We start from the raw sequence: 23,022 nt of genomic DNA on the forward strand, positions 1-23,022 counted from the left end.
GAGACAGATAGAGAGAGGATGAGATATTGATGATGCGTATACCTCCAAGGAAACATTTTAAAAGTCTTCAAAGTATCAAGGAAAATTATGAGTAAAATCAGAGAAAGAGACGAGTGATAATAGTTTAAGTCCTGTGTGTTTATACGACTCAATGATTCGAACTGACGGGTTTAAGGAGTGAAGGAAAAGGGAGAGTCAGAACGTTGCAAACCAATCGGCAGATGGCTTTTAACAAAAACAAATACCTATAAATAAGTAGACACGCACACAAACCAAAGTGTTTGGTGGAAAGATTGCATTAAAAGCAGAATGCATTACAGACTACCTCTTTAAAATCATCCATTTAATCCATTAGGTTGACCCAACTCTGCACTGCAATCTGGGATTTTTATTTACTGTTTACTATCACTTTGCATCAAAAAAGTTATTATTTATTTTATTGTTCGTTCTTATCCTAGCCCTATGTTTGTTAAGTGGAGCATCCGTCATTTTAAGTTGCATAAATTCAAACACTCAGGCAATAATGGGGATTATAACACCTTCTGCTGGTGGGGGAAGTGTACTGCACTTTACTGGGACAAGCTGGAATCACAGCACTCGAACAGATGGCTTCCTTACAATTTGCAATCAGCCGTGTCAGTCAGACATCAAAAAGTAGATTATGTCATTGTTCTTTTAACAGCAAATCATGTGACCAAATTATAAAATTAAGTTGCCAGTCACGTGCCATCCACGTGCCGACGCTGCCAGACACAGCAGCAAGTCTGGCTCTTTGCCAGCAGCGCCGAGCTTTAGGCCTCAATCACTTACACGTCTCCGTTCAGCTAAAAAGCTCATTCCATCTCATTTGACTCGAACAAGCTGCCTCTGTCTGTTACTTCCGTTTCATTCTTGAGAAATATGGATGCGTCATTCAGGCTGTTACAAGTGTTGCAATAATTACATCCCTAAAAGAAAGACACAAACAAAGAGGCTCACACTCATTTTTGTAGACGGTCTCCCTGCTTGAGCCTCGAGGACTCTGCCAGTTGGTCCTCTTCGGGTTGCGACTTGAAGAGACAAAGAAAAACACAAAGAAAAGAAAAGATTCCCTCTTCAGAAACATAATAGTTCTGGATATAATTTGACAGCATTTGAATGTATTACACGTTGAACAGAGAAGCATGTCACTGTCATGACAACGTTGCAGGGCAAATTTGCTGTTTTCAGAGCATGTTTAAAGGAATAGTTAGAAACGCGTATTCGCTTTAGATAAGAAGATTGATTAGCTTAGCTACGCATAGACACGTTCAATCAGAACCTCTAATGATCTGTAAATAAAAGGCGGTATCTTTTTGACTATTTAAAAAATCCATACAAAAACTGATGGGCAAAAACAATATATTACAAGAAATTATGGTCGAAGTTTGTTTCCCTTTGGAACAGTGTTTCCTGTACTGTTCACCTTCGTGTTTGGGGTTAGCGCTGAGGTTAGAATCACAGAAGTTGATGTGGAGACAGACTCAGAGTGGCTGGATGTAGTGACTGTAAAACCACAGCTTGTTGTTTTTGCACGTTTTAGTACGGATTAAACAAACATATATAACGTCTTAAATCAGTGAGCTTTAGAGGTGCCATGGCATCGCTTCAGACAGAGCCAGGGTAACTGTTTCCCATTTGTCTTGATGCTAAGATTAGCTAACCAGCTTGTGACATCAGCTTCATACTTAGTGAATAAATACGAAAGCGGTATTGATCTCAAAGTCTAACTAGCTTAATGAGCGTATTCTACAAAATGTTGAACTATTCCTCAACAGGCAAATACTCACTCTATGTAGTGAGACTCTCCTGTGTCGCTGAAGGCCTGCTCCCAGTGATCAGGCATCACACCTCTCACCCTGGCACCGCTTCTGCTGCCGCCGATGAGCCCGTTCTCTATGACACGGCCATCCCCGCTGCTGGATGCCCGAGGCCGCCCGGGGGACCGATGGCTGGTAGGGATGCTGCTGCTAACACCTGCAGAGCCTCCTGTAATTACAGAGACAAGAATGACTGTTACAAATCTAGATTGAACAGTGATATATTATTTCACAGATACAGGAGGGGAAAATGTTTCTCCTGCTATCTGTAACAACTTCATGCTGGCAATTCAATGTCAGGCAAAAAGCCCTGAGGTCAGCATCTCTGCCGGCTTTGTCCTCCCTCTAAGGAGGCGGAGTGAGTGTGTGACCATGCATACCACACTAGCAGAAAAATAAGCATTTCTTTTTTTTTGGGCTAGCTGTCCTTGTCGCTGTCCTTCATGTGTGAGCTCCAGCATGGATCTGAGAGACGAAGGACATAACATGGGGTGTCCTGCGTCCCGCTGTACTCGACAAGTGCTGCCGAACCCATCCACCCACATAGTATCACTTCAGAAGATGACTCAGCAGAGGTCAGATGGCTCTTTCAAACTCCATCGTGCATGAATCCTAAATTCACTCCTCCAATCCAGGCTGCCTGCTGCTCTACCTGCCTGTTTAGAGCACGTCTCGAACGATCTGGATCTCTGCCTGCCTGCGTTTCTCACCTCCCACTCAGCCCGCCTCTCCCTTATCTGCTGTACCATTCTGGCTCCCTGCCTGCACCTTTTCTAACACTCAGCCTCCCTACCTGCCTCCCTCACCACCCTATGTCGCTGCCTTGCTCCCTCACCTTAACCACCTAATCTCATACTCGCCTTCTGTTCAGCTTGTGTGTTCTGGATTCTTGTTGCCATCCCTTCTCCAACTCTCCAACACTGCCCTCATGATTTTATCTGCATAGATGATGTAATTAACAGTGGCTGAAATGGCAGTTTTGAGGTACTTGTACTGTACGTCAATACTTTTATCTTAAGCAATGCCATGAAATAAAATATTGTACTGGTTTTTGGCTTGTGATGTTGGGGCTCCTTGTCATATTTCAGATGTCTATGATTTCTTTACCAGGAATCTACCATCATTGAGACATTACCGCTTAACATCTCAGATGTTTGTGTTATTAATAACTGTTTAGGCCCAAAGAGGTCAAATTAATACATATTTCACTAAAAGACAAAGAAAAGTCGACAAAACAAACACACATTTCGTAGCAGAGCATTGTTTTTTCTTCTTCTTTCTAACCCCCTTAATCATCACCATGATCCCCTCCAGTGATGACCAGGTTACTAGAATAAAGTATCTGAATATGTCTTCGACCACTGGTGATTAAAACGCTTTTTCACACTTCTAACATAATAAACTATGCCTGGTACAATGAGTGAAAAAAAAACATAATTCATGACGGTGTTATGGCTATTCCAGTCTTAACACGTGAGATTTAATTCAAACTCTTTCTGCTTCCTCGTCACATGACTTTCCTTACCTCCTTGTGTGCACACTTGCCTATCTGCTTACCTCCTTGCCTGCTCAGCCTGACCTTCCTTTGGAGGTGATCCAGCAATCGATGAGGCCACAGCCCACTGAGAGTTTAGAGCATACTAATCGTGATAATGATTGATTAATTTGGGTATCAGAGACTGTAGCTATAGATAGAGTTGACGATGCAGTATTTTTAGCTGCTGGCTAGTGTGCAGGGCTTAAGAGATACGTTTATATATGTTTAGAAAACAATTTATTTTTAAAAGTGTCCCAATGACTATGTAACTCTCCACTATATATATACATGACCTTGCTCACTCACGTTGTCATATACACCATGTTTAGATGCACTTGCCTGACAGACCGGAGTCTTCTTCACTGTTCTCGCCGTTCTCTGCCGTCTTCTCCAGGTTGCTCAGTGATTTGCTGCGTGTGCGGAAGTTTCTGAGCAGGTTGCGATGTTCCTGATAGGTGATGGGGGGGCTCTCCGCACTGATGTGAACGGGCCGAGGTGTGCCGTAGTAATTACCTGAGACACAAAAGAACAGAGGAGAAAGGCGTCTTCAGAAGTGGCATGGCAATTAATGAACGCGGAAAACTGTAAAATGTTGTGTAAATGCCCTGTGTTGTAGTGAAACTCCTATTGATTGAAAGCTGGTTACAATGTTACAATATAATATACAAAGTAACAGCATTAATATGTTACTCAGTTCCAATATGACATGGGATAAAATATTTCATCTTCAGATATTCAGTAGCAGAGTAGGTTCACGTCATATATGCACACGAACAGCACAGACATCGACTGTTTATATATATTCCCAGTCCTAGCCATCTGCTCCAGTAACTAAAGAAGAAATCAAATTACCTCCATCCCTCCATTTGGTGCATTGGAGATCCAAATGGGTTGAGGGGAAACATTAGATTACTGAACTCCACAACAAGGTCACCAGCCGTCACCATTTACTGCGGTTTCTGCGGGCTACTGCGCACAATGCTGCTGATACTCCCGTTTGCTTTGCCGTAGCGTTGTGTCTGTCAATGTTGCATGGAAGGCAAGTCAGAATGACATTTATTGCCCCCATTTAAACTCTGAGAAATGATGGATGCTAATGTATGGAGGCTTAATAATCAGAGGCAGTACTCTGACCCTGAGGGTGGGAGGAGTCTGCGGGGTAGATTTGAGTGGAGCAACACCTGATGGCATTAAAATGCATAAAGCGATGTCCCTTCATGAACTATGTAAACCTCATTTATAAACGCTAGACCGGCTGTGTCCAAATGTAACACAGTGTACTATCATTTCTTATGGTCAACATGTTTTATCTTCTCTGGGCCAGCTGCATACACTTAGTTTCAGATTTTGGCCAGTATTGGCCATAGACTGCTCTTAAGATTGTCAGGTTAGACTAGTCTAATCAAACCTGTTGCATGCAAATGAAGAGTGACTTTGAGGCAGGAAAGTTAGTCACCTCTCCTCCTAAACCTAAGGTGAGAGCGTTGATGCTATGCAACAATGTCTTAGATGGTCTCATCACTGTTAGCAAACTATTTCAACTGCTTTCTCAATTAACGTGACTTTTAGCGAACTACTTAAACTTTGACACATTACTTCAAGCCAACTATTTCAACTGTTTATCTATTGCTTTTAGCTATTTTTCGCTAACTATTTTAACTGTTTAGCTATTGCTTTTAGCTATTTTTAGCTAACTATTTTAACTGTTTATCTATTGCTTTTAGCTAACTTTTGCTAACTTTTTCAACTGTATTTATCTATCATTCTTTGGGGATTCTTGCAACTGTGCCACATTCTTGAATTGTTTCTGAATATCTCAAATTGTTATAACGACTGTTGGATTAATGCTATTTACCTTTTCTTGGTGTGGCATAATTGTTGCTGTTGCATCCGCCATTTTTTCTCTTCTGTGAAATGTCCTATTTCACACATAATGCATTGGTCTTACATTTGTCACTCATATGGAAACTTTATGCAACAGGTACATTTAAGTCTATATGTAGTCTGACATAAAGCTATATTTAAGACAACGTCAAGGTCTATTTATAAGCAATTGCCCCCTGCAGTATTCATCAACCTAAGATTAACAGACAACCAGGAAAGACTCCAAGAAGTCCCTGTTTCTATCCAGGAAACATCATGGCACTTGTGAAAGCACAACCCTTTTTTATGCATTGAAACATGAATCCGGCCTGTTGAGTCAACCTCACCTTTGAACTTTCCACTCTCAAGAAGCGCTCCCAACTCCTCCAAGGAGAAGAACTCCTGAATGGTGACAAAGTTGTAGTCTACACCTGAGATTTCCCCATCTTTAGGCTGTCTGGTTGTACCTATAGGAGAGGCGGACAACAAAATATATTATGTCATACATCTGAGCCACGGGGATAGAAATACCGCTTGCTCAAGCATGGATGACATGTCAATTAATCACCGCCTTTTCCTCTCATCGTGGGTCATTAATCTTTATTTAGTATTTAAATAAAACAACAACTCAGCAAACTATAAATAGTCCCAGCATTACAGGTTGACAAATTATACAGAGATAGTCCAAAAAAAGGAACAACCTCATGGATCTCTTCTGGTTTCATCTGAAGTTATAAATAATCGTGAAAGGAGTTTAAAAAATTGTATTTCAGCATAATTTGATGATAATGATTAACAAGTAACCTCTTTAATTACAGCATTTTGTTCTTAATGTAAAGTCAGTCGCATGTCAACAGTGCATCCGCCCACAAACCAAAATTTGCTCTTCGGTATGAAGAGCATGACGATGACGGTCGACATTTACCAGGCCCCCTTTATTATTAAGGAATATACGAGAAGATAATTAAACATTAATGAGACAATGTGAACGTTTTAAAGTCTTTTTATCACTATTGCAATGATAGAGCACTCAGATGAATGGTCTGTCATCATAATTGATTCACATTAACCTTGGCCTACAGCCCACAACACGGCAATGAAAGCATTATTATGGTGGCACAATGTTTGCTGTGTTCTAACCAAGAACGTCTCACCATTAAATACATGTGCAGGCATGTAGTGTGAAATATATCACATTTTTATACGACTCGTGATGTCAAATCTGATGGAGTGATTTTAATTCGCAAATTAAACTTCAAGGCAGCCGTTCTGACCTTGAGACAAGCAATTACTTTCCCGAGACAAAATCCCACCAAGCCCAAACAAAGGGCAAATCTCCGCCCTTCTCCTGGAGGACCACATGTGATGTCAGTGTGGGGTCGGCAGGAGGGAGTCACACCCAGATACCCTATAAAACCCATGATTAATGCACCGCTGTCCTGGGAGCAGCTCTTCCAGCCACAATGACACATGCAGGACTACACAGAGCATGCACGAAAACACACACAGGCCAAAAATAAAACCCACAGTGAACACTCACACACACTACAGCCAACTCACAATTGTATACACACAAACATTAGAGAGCATGAGGCATCTCCATGAGCCTGACCTCTACTTTCTGTCACACAAAGTGAGTTTACTGTACACCATGTGTCTCGGTCAGCCACAAAGAACGAGGCACTGGCCTCTAATTATTTTGCTGCCGGTTACGTATATTTCCCGTTGCTCTGATCACAAAAGCCAATGCAAAAAAGCATGTTGGCAAACATATATGCACTTAGTCCTATCAAGAATCGCAAACAAATGTGTATATTGTTGCACTAATACATATTGTCATTATCATGAATCTGTCACTTGTTTTCTTGAAAAAAAATGTTTATCATTTGATCTATAAAATGTCAGAAAATAGTGAGAAGTCCATATGACTATTTAGCTGGGACATTAGAATGTTTGGCACTTTTGCATAAAAAAAACGACACAAGCACTTGCTAAACACTGACAAATTTTCTGTTAATGGACTCCCAATGAGTTTTCCTATGTACTGTACTTCCCAGAGGATTGACGGTTTTCTCCAGAGAAATTTTACCCTCACTTCCCGGCTCATTAGGACACTGTCTGGTGCTTTGAAGGGGAATTAAAAAGGCTGATGTGATTGCGCCATCATTATAGCTCGCAAAATCTCCACCTGCTGATACTGAACAATGAATTCAATCCACTTTGTGCTGCGCTGCCAGAAGGTTGAGTTTGCAACACCAAAAAAAAAACGCACATTTGAACGAAAATTAGAGGTCTCTGTGTCTAATTCAAGATCTGATGGCAAATCTGATGACACCAGACATGTGGGTAAATCTTCACCTCCCCTCAGGACACACAGTATCTCTCCAGCTGATATGGTGTGAGGCAGGGATTCATTATCTATGCACCCTCAAAGGAAATACATATGACATGTCAGCGGGGGGACAGGATGGATTATTGACATCTTCTTCTTTCCCGCCTGTCCCTGTAGGCGCCGCACACTGATCCCCAGGGAGAGGGGTGGGGTAGGGATTGAAGAGGTAATTACACAGAACTCGGTATCAACACCCAGAGAGAGAGCTGTCTGTCAAGATCATTGCACACAAATAGCTAACAAAGAATCCCACAGTTGAAAAGGCCACAGACGGTCTGCCTGACAAATCCAGAGCGAGCACATTAACTAAATGATGATGTTTCTTATCTCTGACTCACTCTGAAGACAATTAGAAAAGTCCTTTATGGAAGAGACAGAGAAACACAGACAGCCTTGAAACCACGACATTGGCTCTGAATTATCCAAGGGCACATATACAAATGGTATGTGCGATTATCCAAATATGGATGGGAAAGTTCAGGAGGGTTAATGTAAGGTCTTGCACACAGAAATGACTGTATATGAAATAGGAAAGAAAAAAAGAGTAGTTTAGTTCAGCCATTCTAATGTAATAGAAAGCGTTGCTATATCAAATGGTTTGTTTTACTGAACTGCACATGAACACTGCACATTTACCTGCTGCTCCCCAAGGGCTTCACAGTAAACACCCTGTCTGCTTCAGTACGAGCACACAGCACAATTAGACTGCAGTCGGCCCCTCCTCCCCTTTGGTACTAATAGACATTCGCTTTTAATTTAATTCCCTCACCCTCCTCTAGATTATTGATACTGTAGCCTGCATTTACTTAATTCTGTCATTCATTTCCATTTTTATGCACTACCCTCCTGACTGAGCCTTTGTAATGATATTTATTGCATCAGTGCCAGCTCCAACATCAGAGAACATTGTCTCATCAAACGGATTCAGCGACGGACATACTCTCTAAATAGCACAGCGTTACTAAGCCACAGTCTCAGAAGAGCAAATAGCGTCTCAATTTATGAAAAAATCTGAAGCTCATCATTCAATCTTTGCTTCCTTATAAAGTAATATCACATTTAAATACTGAAACTATGCTTTGTGAGCCATTGAGGCTGATTAGCTTTAACTCAGGTAATTTAGATTTGATTATCGGCAAAATAACAAATTACAGCAGAGAGTCTCCTGAGACAGGAGGAACATACATATGATCCTGAAGGGGGCCACAATGAGCCACTGACGAAAACTCATCCTCAGCATCAAGCATAGCTGCCTCCTCGACGGAAAAACAACAAAATGGAGAAAAAAAGAAAAATCAGCTCCTCTACATCTACGAGTGGTCTGAGAATTAGACGCGAAGGTTTCCAAGATCTCTCGGGATCAAGCTCGAGTGCGTGCGTTGGTACCGGCATGAGAACAACGGCATCTTACTGTGACTTCTCCAGCAGATCAGAGGATTACACACTGGGAGGGCTGAGCCTGTCTTGTTGTCACTCGCACTAAAAGAAAGAACTCAAAGATGGGAAGTTGTTCGGGAAGTTTGACACCGCCGGCAGGGGAAGGCTTGACTGCTTCATGTAGTACATTACAGCACTGTGCCAATAAATACAGTGTATCCACCAAACATCGACTTACTGATTTTTCTAAATTGGTATATGCCAATCCTCTTTATTCATATTCCGAACTGGCTAAAAGCTCTGATATTTATTGGGGCAATTCAGTCCCTGAGCAGCTGCTGGTAGATGCACGCATGCAGGGCTAAGTATTGAGAAAGCATCATATGAATAAAGCAGCAATTTCATCATTGTACGAATATGCATGCCGCACATGAAGAGAGGCCGTTTTATCTTTCTCTGCACCATCACGGGAGTTTTGACCTGGGCCTTGTTCTGTCAGCGAGGAGGTTGTGTGTCATAGTGGCAGACTGTCCCACATGACCTAGATCCTGGACTAAAGGAGAGATTAGCAACAACTCCCCACTGCCACACAAGGTTAAGACTGCGGACACACTAGGTGGTCTATCTCCTCCGTACTACCACCTGCACAGGGGAAGAAACTAAACAGAACAACGCAAGTCAGAAAAATTACATCAGAGGCACAGATCTTTCTCAGAAAATCCCTGCACGGCTGCTATATCCTCTCGCCCTCCCCAGTGACGTCATACTATAGAGAGGATTAAGATAGCAACAGATGTACAACAACTAGCTGCCTTTGGCTGCCATTGTGCTTGATTCACAAGCATCAGAATGAAACTACGTGTGCAGACTACAGGCCTCTGATACAAAAGCTGCACTGATAAGAAGAACCTGTCAAACACAATAACCGTCACATTTAATACCATCGTACCGCCACCCAAACAAAGTAATAGCCCGGAGCACAGGGGTGGCGATTGTGAGGGGGAGACTGCCGATGAGGATAAACCCAGCAACAATACAGAGTGTTGCTATGGAAATGTCCAAACAGATTGCACATTCATTTATATGTATATAAGGTGTCAATTTATTTTCTCATTGTTTCATCTTCAGTTCTGCTTGCATACAGTAACACAAGGAGGTGTGGCAAACAGTTATTTGGGCTTAGAAGCCAATTAACACCATGTTATTCACACAAAGGTAACAACGAGATGTGTGATCAAAGAATTAATGAGGTCCGTAACGTAAAGAGTAACTTCAGTATTTTTCAACCTGGACCCCATTTTCTCAGGTTTTTGAGAGTGACTAAAGGAGACAAAAACACACTTCATTTGATCCAGTATTGAGGGAAACTAATACTATGCTAGTAATGTTTTTGTCACTGATAGCATCAGATTGGAATTATAAGTGGGAGAAAAAATGATGTAAAGGATCCTACAAGTTAATATAACGTCATTATTTGCTTTTCGCTCAATCTCATCTGTTTGTTATGATATGTTCCACTCTGAGAAGTCTCGTTGGGAATTCTTGCGTCACATCCACATTGTCGAAATTAGCAGAATATTCAGCCGTGACACTGAAAATCTTTTATAAAACACCAGGCTACGGTTTTCTCCAACACAACACACTCTGACAACACCGACACTGACACAACAACAGACAGGAAGCAAAAAGTAAGAAAGACGTTTTATCAGTCAGTGGCATAAACAAGCACTTTTAGGGGCATAAGAAGTTGCTGCAAGCGAGAACAATGCAATCCGTCTGCAGCTAGCTCAATTTCAAAAATTGTTGTTCCCATTAGTCAATTTGACCCACTGAGACATGGGACCAGGTTGAAAAATACCAAAATGACCCTTGAAGAGAGATAAACCTGGATGGATTATCATGAGCATGTATATGGATACAGTATATGGACACATGACAGCAACAGGACAAAGATCTACACAGTAGACTTAAAGGACGTACTGAGACACTAAATATAAAGTCAAGGTATATAGAAAACAACTGTGTATTGAAGGCAGGGAGAAAACCACAAAACGGGACTCACAAGGTACAGTGCGGAGGTAGAGGTTCTCTCGGATGACCTGCTGAAGTTGGCTGTCCACCGTGCCGGGTGTGAAACACTTGCTCAGATACAACCTGAGATCCTTGCACAATGTGGAGCCTGAGGGAAGGGCAAAGAGACAAGTGTGGCAGGGAGAGGTAGAAGCAGAGAGAGAGAGAGAGAGAGACATTAAGAAATCAGCTCAGTAAGCACAAGCACTCTGATGCTGTGCACTCACTCGAAGATGTGTTTGTAGCCCGTCAAACAGAGACTGAAGTTTATTTAAATCTTTACTGCTGCCAGGCTTGATTTAACACTATTATTTTACAACCTAGGATTTCACATTCACGCCTACTGATCTGATTACACCTCACATAGATCCTTGCTATAAAATGTGTTTTCCCGACTCCCTCGTGCATATATAAACAACCTGTGGGGTAATTGCTCCAGACACAACAGTGGAGGCTGTCACCAGGTCAGGCAGAGCTGCTCGTCGTGGTTAAGCTTCCTCTATCTGATCTCTCAATATCACCTCAAGTGCTTTACGGCCTCTGATGACAGGTCACTTGCTGTTATGGATCGGCTGAGAGCATCGCTAGCTTGACAGACGACCACTCTGTCGGTGCTTCCCTTCCAGGCTGCCGCCCGGCTATCCACCCACCTGTCACCCCACTACCCCCACCGTCTGTTACGGCGGCTCTGCCCAGTAGCAGACTCAATTGTGGCTATTAAAAAAAACGTCACAGCGGTACAACTTGATTGCTGGAGGCAGTCATCTGCACATACATAGAGGATTGAACCTAGCCAGCTGCCTTTTAGAGGGAGATGATGGGCTTTTGTTCATTATGTTATAAAACAGCTGCTGTTGAAGAACGTTGAAGAGCAAAATTCTCTCTGAAACATATGGGCTATCATTAACGCAAGACAGGAAGGTGTCAAGGTTAAAATAATACAAAGAAGAGCTACGAGGGCAAAGCTGAAACCGCTGAAGGAAACTTTCAATTTGATGGACAGATCGTATTACAACTCTACAGCTTTCTGTCCACAGAGCACCAGTATTAGCGTGGAAACCTTTAAACTGCTGCCTGCCTCTGGGGATTGCAGCCTGGTGTCCGGTATTTGAGAGGCTGGAGTAGAGGGAGTTGTAGGAGGAGGTGTGGTACAGCAACACGGCGCATCAGCTCATCCATCACTGTCCACACTACAAGCAGTCACACTGCCCAGGGAGGGCCGGGCCGACTTTAGAAATGATAATGGATCTACCAGCAGCAGAGGGAGCAGGAGCAAAGGTCCCCATTTACACCCCGCGGCCAAATCAGCTATCAATCTGGCGAGCAAGGCCATCGGGAGCGGCGGTCAGGTGACACCCCGGTGACATATTGCTTTCTTCAGAGCCAACAAAGACATCCGTTCAGCCTCCTGTTCTAAACATCAAGGCCTCCTGCGGGTGACAGACAACTTCATCGCCACACTCTTGTCATGTGTCATCAGCCATTCTGACCTCCTAACCACATATTGACCCATCACCTTGGCATATCCGAGACTAATTGACGAGAGTAAATCAGCATCAGAATGCTGCAGATGTGGCTTGTGAGAGTCAGCTGAGGGTTATTAAGTAACATTATTATGGATGACAGCGTCAACTCCAGAGCACCACATTGTCCGAAATATATGAGCAAATGGTGTGAAACATAAACAGCAACAAGTTAAAATGTCAAAGTCAAAGTCAAAGTCAGTTTTATTTGTCACTTCTTCCATTTGTGCAAACATACAGAAGATTTGAAATTGTGTTTCTCTTCTGTCTGACATAAAGTGAATGGTGCAAAAACAGTTAAAAGTTAAAAAATAGAACAACATATAGAACAACATATAAACAACATATACACAACATAAATTAAACAACATAAATTAGGAAACTGTATAAGTGTGCGTTACAGCAGCAGAGGACATGTCTGCATTGCAGGGAGAGAAGATTTAAGGCATTATTATGGGCGATGTGTAATACTTGAATACCATAAGCAGAAGGAGAGGCCATACAGTCTGTTATGTTTACACTGCTCCTTGACTGTGTGCTGATTATTTCCACGTCCATCAAAACAATGAGCTACAGACTAATGCTGAGTCATACCTGGGGACACGGTTTTGATGCGGATAGGATGAGGGCAGGAGTTGAGGACGCCACGGACGTCTCCTAATGTCATCCCCAACACCGGCGTTCCCCCAATCTCGAGGATGACATCCCCCACCGTGAACCCGCCTCCCGGTGCCGACGTGACAAAAGGAAATTCTCCGTAATCGGCTCCTCCACCAATGGCGATACCCAGCTCCCCCGACGGATTCAGCAATGGGACGAAGCTGTCAAGCACTTTGGAACGCCAGTGCAGCTTCTTCCCCGCCGTCTTAGACATGGCAAATGAGCTGGAGAGGAAAGATAACAGGCTTTGAAGGGTGTGAGACAAGTGCAAAAGTGTCAGTTACAAAACAATCTAAATATCCTCTGACTTCAGGCAGAAGGTTGTTTTGCTGTTTAACCTTTATCAGTTGTCGGTGTCTGAGGTCTGGGGAGTAGTGCTCAGATTTGGCAAAGGTCATGAATAATTCCAGCTAAATTGGATAGGATGTTTTCTCTGGGAGTGTGGCAGCCTGGAAGTCTGGAACAACACAACACATGGGAACTGTGACTTTGTTTTCTGCAAACATACGGCAGCACAGTGCATGACTGTCCACCCAAAAGAAACCAAAAGCCATTCCCTCATGTTGATTGCGCTTGCTGCAGGTCGACGTAATGTTTCCATGTAAACACACAACATAGGAGTGCACATTCCAGCACATCTTCAGTCACATGGGAAAACCTAGTGTGCGCTCGATAAAGGTGCAGGACATTGAATGAATGCGTGCGCGTTTCGACAGGTGAGCTAAGAACCTGTAGCTGCAGTCAAACACTTTCTGTATCTACAGTGATGCATTATGCTTTCAAACAAATATAGAATGTAATAGATTTTTCTGGACAGTGAATAATTACCCTGTTTGTTTTCTTCTTTGTATTCTTCTATTGTTTACTCAATGCGTTTAGCAGCAACATGTTTCCTGGGGAGCAGCTGGGTGTGTGTGTGTGTGTGTGTGTGTGTATGTGTGTGTGGGCTGAGGATGTAGCTGACATGGTGAAGATGTGTTTGAGTCGACAGTGGCTTGACAGCTGTGATGTCCGGAGAGAGCGGACAACGTTCCTCTGACATCATCAGAGCTGCTCTGTGTGTCACCTTGACACACAACGGACAACAGACGTGGGGAAACAGAATTCAAAAGATAAACATGACATGTACTGTAGATTAAATGACGGAGAAAGCTCATTACCACATGAATAGTTTGACATTTAGGGATATATTATAATTATCTTTCTTGACATGAGTTGATGTGAGAAGATTGACGCCACTCTGGTGTCTGTCCGTTAAATGTGAAGCTGGAACCAGTGGACTGTTAGCTTAGCTTAGCATAAAGACTGGAAACAGTGGAAACGAAGAGTCCAGGACGCTAGACCGATAAATTGACCAAGCCAATATATCACCGAATATAAGCTTATTGCAGATGTACTGTAATATTGTATATGTTGGTCCATATAACAAGCAACTGAAGTGGAGAAATGCCAGACTAGATCTAAGAGTAATTTAAAGACAGTGTCCTCGTCAAATCTGTTGACCAGAGAGAACTGACTGTTTTCACTCGGTGTATCTTGGTCACAAACTAAATGTAAAAAACAAATTTATCGGATTCGATTGTTTTATTTCTGCACACAAAAAGTCCCTATTGGCCGAAATATCATTATCAAGATTGTTTTACTTCCCAATATAAAGATTTTTAATATTGACACTTTGATTGTATATATATATGTATATTAAAAAAAACAAGACATATCACGTTTATCAGTGAGTTTCCTGGTAGGTGGATTTAGCCGTTTCCCTCCGGCCTTCCCTCTTTGTGCTCAGCCCTGTGAACCATCTCCTGGCTATATCTTCATATTCAAAGATCACGTATGAAAGTGGTATTGATCGTTTTATCTAAATCTTGTTAAGAATGCAAAAAAAAGTATTTTCCCAAATGTCAAAATATTCCTTTAAACTTACTTTGGAGCACCAACACCGATAGAAACGTGCTCGAATGCAATATTCCTAATGGACGATCCTGATCTCCAGTTCCATTGTGGTCAGGAGATTAGCAATTACACATCACTTCACCAAGATCCAATCCTCTTAACAACTGTGTGACGATGACGACCCTCGGCAGGGTGGGGATAAAACACACAAGGCTCCCCTGAGTGCAACACCAAACCCGGCCTTAGCGGGGGCACCCTGGGTTATTTGGTCTAGCAAGCCTAATGAGACTGCTTTCAGAGTGGGAGAAGGACAGGATGCAATAACTAATCCCATTTACACTTGACTGGTCATTCAACTAGCAGATCTGACAGGGATCCTCTTCGTCCGGCCTCCCTCCTACTGCTTGATTAAAAACACGAGGGTCCCTGGTGGCTTGTTATATACAGAGACGGACAAATGGGGGACAGGAAGGCAGGGAGTGAAGAGAGATTAGGAGAGAAAAAGCAGAAATATGGTGAGAATGAAACGTATAACTTAGACGGATTGTATGTGATTTTTTTTGCCCAGAGCGCAGAGGTCAGATACAGATCGAGAGGCGCAACACAGCCTGGGGTTGGCATAGGACTCACTTGTTTGACCTTGCAGGACTTCCGCTCAGGCCACAGTCAGAGTTTGGGAAACGGTTGAGCTGGTTCATCGAGAACCCCAAAACGCACAACTCACATTTCCATCTCGTTTCAAAGCCTGTCATTGTTGTTTCGAGCACATTTGAATAGAACACGGTTAAACAAGTAGTGCTGTTTACGCCGCCGTGTTTCAACCTGAAATTATGCTTATCACTTCACCCTTGCCAAAACGTGCCCCCAGTCCCTCTCTCTCTCTCTACCCCACTGTGAAACCTTCTGCGGCTACACTGTCGACCTGCTTCTCCAATGCCGGTCACCCATCCACCCACACAGAAAACACAGTAATACATCTCGCATTTAGTGTGTCGTGAGAAGAGCGCAACAAAAGCATCGACTTTCTAATCATACGCAACGATTTCCCATGTGCATCAATCCTGAATTCTATAAGCCGTTAGTCTCTTTCTGCTTTATCTAAAGATTTCCTGGCAGTTGGCAGGAATGATTAAAACACTAAGAATAAAACAACCGAGGGTATTACCCCGTCCTACGCAGTCTCAATGTGTGTCTACGCTACACGCAGTGTGTTGGCCGAGCTGCAGCGGTTGTCTTTACCCCCTGCGTCTGATGGGGGTTTAATGAGCCACCGCCTGTCAGGTCCGCTGAAGCCTGGACTTGTCCCGCCGCAGACACACCCTGACACTGCTCTGACACTGCTGCGCTCTGCCGTTGGTGTTGATGCTACAAACGGGCCACTGCACGCTATTCTTACTGTGTGCACTTAAAACACACTGCGAGGTTGCCATCACATCTGGGGAGGAATGGACCGTTGGGATCGAAGTGATCTCAACAGATAAGGGTGTAATTCTGTGTCATTGATTTGCAATTTGCATTTTGGAATGTAATGTTACCTCGTGATGGGGATGTTTAGCCGGTATAATGTTTACCATGTTTACCATCGTAGTTTAACGTGTTAGCATACTCATATTTGCTCAAACTGAATTTCCCCCAAGAGGGATGAATAAAGTATATTTTCTAATATCTTCTTACTTATCAAAAAAAAGCTGATGGGATAGATATATTTGTTGTTACGCAGATTAAGACTTTGACCTGAGGATGGCGCAAGATGAAAAGTCAGAGGAAGTTAGATAGACAGACAGACAGATAGATAGATAGATAGATAGATAGATAGATAGATAGATAGATAGATAGATAGATAGATAGATAGATAGATAGATTTGTTAAAGTTATTGCTGTTCATTCTGAGGAGAACAAATGTAACAAATGTCATCCAATAGTTCTTGAGATATTTAACTTAAAAAAGCCAGGGGATCATGAAAGAGTAGGATTCATCATCTGGGAACCATGAAATAAATGGTGGACCGGCTGTTATTGCGATCCCAAGGCCCGCGTCACAAGCATTAAAAACAGCATATGTATTACTCCAGATTAATTATACTCAGCCAACAACATATTTATCACATATAGAGGAGGACATGGTTTCAAGGATACCTAGCCCTATAAAAAGAATACTCTATTGAGATTTCTGACCTTTGGGTCAGGAAAGAGCTGACCAACACATATCTTGTTTCACTGACTTCCTCTTCAGCAGCGACTTGCTCAGGATTTCTACTGCAACCCCGGCCCTCCAGTGTAATTTCAAACCACAGCAATCTGCCAAAACACAAATCCTCTTGACTTCGAGGCTATTCTTGGGAGTTTTTTATATACTCACAATATTTGTTTCAATCAAAAGGCATAAAGCAAATGCTCAAGGCCATAATAAATGAGTGTGTAGTATAAACAGCTGCCCCACACAGTGTTTCCTGTTTGAAATGTGCCTTTTAGTCCTGAATTATATAACTGCTCACTTGTAGCATCCAGAGAACATTCATTGTTTTTAATTAACAATAATAGTTATATTTTCCTCTAAAAGAGAGACAAACTGTACTTTCAGCTTCATCTCAACAAACTTAACATCCCAATTTTTGCACTGTAATAGTACCTTATTGCGCAACAGTGATGATGCAAAAGTTAGCCCTAAAAATACCCCTAGCAGCGTGAGTGAAACATGAGTGAAACATTTTCATTACAGGGCAGACTAAGTAAGCTGTTATTTCAGGTCGGATCTCGAGGGTTTTAATTTATTAAAGTTACACAGATGAGCTTTGCCACGGAGCTCAATAATTCAAAGTCAACTTGAAGCAAGGAATCAAGGACATGAGGGAATAGCATTTGACATTGGAGTAGAGAGCGTCTCGGAAGACCTTCAGGAAAAAAAAAAGGGCATGGGCAAAACACATCAATTAAGACGAGTGAATAATTGAATTGCTCGGTAGAAAGTAGCTCTGTCATTACGGAGAAGAAGAAAACAACTAAAATCTGTCTGGACAGATTTATCCAGCGGGGTGAACGTCCGACGTGCACGCCCTTCCGCTTGAAACCGTATTTTAACACACAACCGCACGCCTTTCAGCATCATTTCTGCAGCTCAACACCTATTCCGTCCTTCCCTCTGTATCAGTGGCATCAGTGAGGCTTTGTGGTGAAAGCTGTGACTGTCAGCTCTCGTGATTCTCCCCATGTTCCTGATGTCTATCTCGATGCCGGCCCTCATCCCAATCAAAGCCGCCTCTCAGCTGGTCGCTCGCTCTCTGACATAATCGGCTTTGACCACAGCGGAGTTGGTGAAACTTCTGCAAAGATGGGAAACTTTTCACACAATCAGCTTTCGCCGTGAGATGTGGCTCTAATTCAACTCATAGTCTGAACTGTAAATGTTCACGCACGTATAAAAGCTTCTGTTGGTCTGATTTGGTGGAGTCATTGTTGCCTCTCTTGTCCACACTCAGTTTCCACTCAGAATGAGGTCTACGACAATGAATGTATCCTGTTGAATTAGCCCAGCTAAAAGGCTCTATAATTTTATGTAAGCTTATTTAGTATTGTTTGCATGCTCATTGAAAGTTCAGGAAAGCAAAGCGTTCTCTTTCCTGAATGTGAATTTTGGAGAATATTGATGGACCGACTGTGTGTTGTGTCAGCCAGAATGTGACCAGCATGGCTGATGGCTCCATTCGTTCTTCATACGTCTGGATAAGCCAGACAGAAGTCGGCACGACTGATAGTTACATAATAAAGTGACCACACGCCCTGTTACTGCATCACTAAAGGTGAACTTTAAGAGAGCAATCATCATGACACAGGGGTCAGTGTGAATGAAATTAAAACTCAAACAGGGATCCACTAATTCACTAATAACCAACAATTTTGATCATCAAGTCATTTTAATCATTCAACAAGGAAAGTAAACGAATATTTTTCTGGTTAAAGGTTCAAGAATTTGCAGATCTTCCATCTTGATATCATTGTATATTGATATTAATTATTTTCAATATAAATTAATCTGATGATTAGCATTTGATTTGAACAAATCAATTTAATTGTTAAGTCTATCAAACGTTATTCCAACTTCTCAGGCAGCAACTGCTTTGTTCTTTTCCAATAAGTCCAAAACCCAAAGATATACAACTATCATTTAACTCCTCCTCAAATTTGACAAGTTAAAGCCTGCAGCTATTTGATATTTTCACTTGAAAATGGACTTGAACCATAAATTGATGATCAAAATAGTTGCTGCTTCCTTTTTTGTTGATTGACAAAATAATGAATTGACTAATTCCAGTTGTACATGGAATATCTTTGGGTTTGGGCCTTTTGATCACATGTAACAAGCTATTTGATGATGTTCCCTTGAGCTCTCTTTTAAATGACAATTTCTGATTTAACGATTAATCGATTTTTGAAAAATAATCGATTTTTGAAAAATAAGAAAGTGAAACATTTCTGTTTAAAAAAATGACTAAAATGATTAATTAATTATCAGAACGGTTGCTGATTAATTTTAAATCCAATCTTAACATCATTAAACTTTCATGCATTTCCACCGATGATTTCAAAAATAGCAAAATGGAAATCTTGGACTGTCCGAGTTAGCCTTGTAAAGCAGGTATGTTGTGCCGGTTAACTTGAACCCATCCAACATATCAAGCACTAAGCTCATCTCTTCACGCCAACCTGTAGCGAAGCACGCTGCTCCTAATCCTAAATATCTTCTCAAACAACTGGTGACCTCAAATTAGATAAGAACGTTCTCACTGCTCCGACTTCCCCGTGCCCTGACCTCTCCCACCGAACATTTACAACAAACTGTGCGAGCAACGTGGGGCGCACTAAAGCTTCGCCCTGACGCTCACTCACTTCCAAATCTAGGGCACGGGAGTGCTCAACACAAAACAGACAGCAGCGGCAGATTTAAAAATAAAAGATTAAATGCTTGTCGGTTGAAAAAAAAACCCACACAAAATATCTCCCTCTGTCGTACACGGTGGCGACACTCACAGAAATAACTCTCTCTCAATATAAAGTCAATACATGAAAAAGCTGATGAGAATACATGGCATGAAAAAAGGACATCCCTTGTTCTCTGCACGCCAACAATAAATCCACAATCTTTATTAAAGCTGCTCTTGTGTTAACTACATACAAAGGGACTTAGCTTAAGATTAAAACATTGTTGAGCATTGGAGTGACAACCACACACATACACACATACACACACTCATACACACACACTTGGCAGGATGAAGCGGGCGCGGTGCTGTTATCTTATATCGTCACAGGATCAAGGTCAAGACAGGGGGCACATTAGCGGGGCATGTTTTGTACACACACTGCTCTTCTTGAGGAACACCGCTGGATGACAACAGGTCCTCTCACTCAATCTGCCAGCATGCATTACACCGCTCACTCCGATCAGAGATGCTAGCTCCCATCAGGAAGGGAGAGAGCGGGTTTAATTAAACAGAGCAAAACCAGCTTTTTAACAATGGTGATGGATAAGCGAGTAAGAAATGGGAAAAGCGCGGAGGGGAAGTGGGGGGGCTGGAGCCAGTGGCGGCATTGGAGGAAAATGGAATGAAACAGTAGAATAAACACAGTGGTGGGTGCAGCAACCTTATGAAAGAGTGGCTGAAATCATAATAACAAAATGAATCATTCATGAGGAAATAGTGGGGCGGTACAGTTCCCTATGATGAGCATTTTTTGTGAGGTCGCAGTTTGGTTCCCTAAGCAGGCCTTTCAAGTGTGTGCGTGGTGTGTGTGTAAGATACTGCTGATTCAGTGAGGATGGGTGAAGGTGACCCTCGCCTGCTCCTGCAGCCTGTCTCACCACCTGATATTGATCCCAGTTGTCCAACTCCGATCTGACTCAAGGATACATGGATTCATTGCCGTCTTGACATTTCAAATATGGCACTGTGTAAATTGTAACTCCACAAACTATCATTGATTAGTTATTGATTCGCCTGCTCAGTCAGAGTCTCACCACTTAACGGCGTCTTATCCAATCCAAATTGAATCACGATGCAGGGACACGAGCTGCAGAGCAAGCATGGGAATGTTGTTGAAATTTCATATCAGACTCCACATGAACTGTTGAGAACTAAGAATAGGGCCGGCTACAACTGCAGAATCCAAATGCAGTGGCTGGGAGCAAAGGTTTGGACCACAGATGGGAGAATATGCCTGCGTAGCCCTGCCCTGTCAAGGGTAAACGGCCTTGCACACACACAACACACAGCTCACACACTGGCATGCACACTTTGTTTTTACCACACCTTAAGACAGCAGCATGAATATGCATGATGCCGAAGGACACAGGAGCGACATAATTAGACAATCAACAACTCCCAGGTGACGAGCATCACTACCACAGGAGGAGAAATGCACCTCGCTTCATCCAGAGAGCGGAGTCGTGTTCGTTCGTCGACATGTTCGTCGACATGCTTTTGCACTTACTGGTGGTTCAAACTTGGGCTAGAGAACGAGAATCTAAGGAGGACGGACACAGAATGAAACCATCAGGCTGAGCTCAGCTACAGTGCTGTGCTGGGGGGCAAGCAAACAGTGTGAGGATCAGAGCAGCACGAGAGGATGTGTGGATATCCAACAGCACATGTCTCTCCTTGCCTTCCAACAAATTAATGATTCATTACAACGGCTTAACCTTGACTGTTCTCCAAATCCGGAGCAATGCACACTAAGTCAGGGTCAAATACCCATCACTTCAAAGCAAGCTCCCTGTATTGAGCATGGACACACCCTAAATAAACAGAGACAACACACACACACACACACACACACACACACACACACACACACACACACACACACACACGCAGACACAAACAGCTGCAAGGCACACTACACACATGCATTCAGACACACACACACGCACACACACACACACACACACACACCTGACCGTGAACTACAAAGTAGATTTCGCAAGCTAGTCTATTTCTCAAGGTAAAATGGGCACAGGTGCAATGAGCATGGGCTTCATGCGATTACGACGATCTCTGGAGCACCAGATTGAAAAAAGTGAAAATAAACAAACATTTACCAACAAAAAGGTTTCGGAAAACTTTCTAAAATAATCATGATTCCACCACACATACACACACACACACGCACGCACAGACACACAAACCTGCTGGAGGTAAAATTATTGTCAAAAGGACAATAAGGACAATCTTTTCTCATCACAAACCCACATTCTTCTTACACACACTAGTGTACATGCACACACACTCTCTCATCCACACACTCTCTCTCTCCCTCTCTCTCTCTCACACACGCACACACACACACACACACACACACACACACACACACACACACACACACACACACACACACATACACACACGCACACTTAGGTTGCACACAACAGATTCTCATATTCCTCATATTTAGGGAAAATACTGACCTGCCTTGGCGCTGACACACACACATTCTTTTCAAGCAGTTCAGCCTTTCAAAGAGGATCCGTTTGAACGCGTCTATATACATCGACCCGGCTGAGGTTAAATAATAGGACTTAAATAAATAGGAGATATTTCAAGAGCAGCAGCAGCAGTAGCCTTGTGTGTGATTTAAAAATAAAATAAAAAAAGCAGTGTGGGAATGCAGTGATGTGGTCCCACCGTATCCCAGAGAAAGTCAGGGGCGATGTGCGCGGCTGGCGGGATATTGGGACAGTGATGCTCTGAGAGCCGTGGTGATCTTGTTGAGAGAGAGGGAGAGAGGAGAGAGAGCGAGGGGAGAGGGAAAAATACTCATATGCACACACACACATACACACACACTCTCTCGGGCAAATCTGACAGCGGCCGC

The 23,022-nt window shown here is 42.7% G+C and overlaps 1 protein-coding gene across 1 annotated transcript in view; it reads right to left on the bottom strand.

Moving 5' to 3' along the window:
- magixb (MAGI family member, X-linked b) overlaps nucleotides 1-22,698 on the bottom strand; it is a gene marked incomplete at both ends in the record, with an annotated part of 34,280 nt that extends 11,582 nt beyond the window's left edge. The window contains 7 exons of the mRNA XM_079226503.1: nucleotides 979-1,049; nucleotides 1,809-2,007; nucleotides 3,715-3,888; nucleotides 5,586-5,705; nucleotides 11,070-11,186; nucleotides 13,195-13,484; nucleotides 22,616-22,698. Coding sequence (XP_079082629.1) covers nucleotides 979-1,049; nucleotides 1,809-2,007; nucleotides 3,715-3,888; nucleotides 5,586-5,705; nucleotides 11,070-11,186; nucleotides 13,195-13,484; nucleotides 22,616-22,698 — 1,054 coding nt within the window. The remainder of the gene's footprint in view (nucleotides 1-978; nucleotides 1,050-1,808; nucleotides 2,008-3,714; nucleotides 3,889-5,585; nucleotides 5,706-11,069; nucleotides 11,187-13,194; nucleotides 13,485-22,615) is intronic.
- Nucleotides 22,699-23,022: the final 324 nt, after the last annotated feature.

Source organism: Taurulus bubalis (assembly GCF_910589615.1).
Source record: "Taurulus bubalis genome assembly, chromosome: 11".
NCBI lineage: Eukaryota > Metazoa > Chordata > Actinopteri > Perciformes > Cottidae > Taurulus > Taurulus bubalis.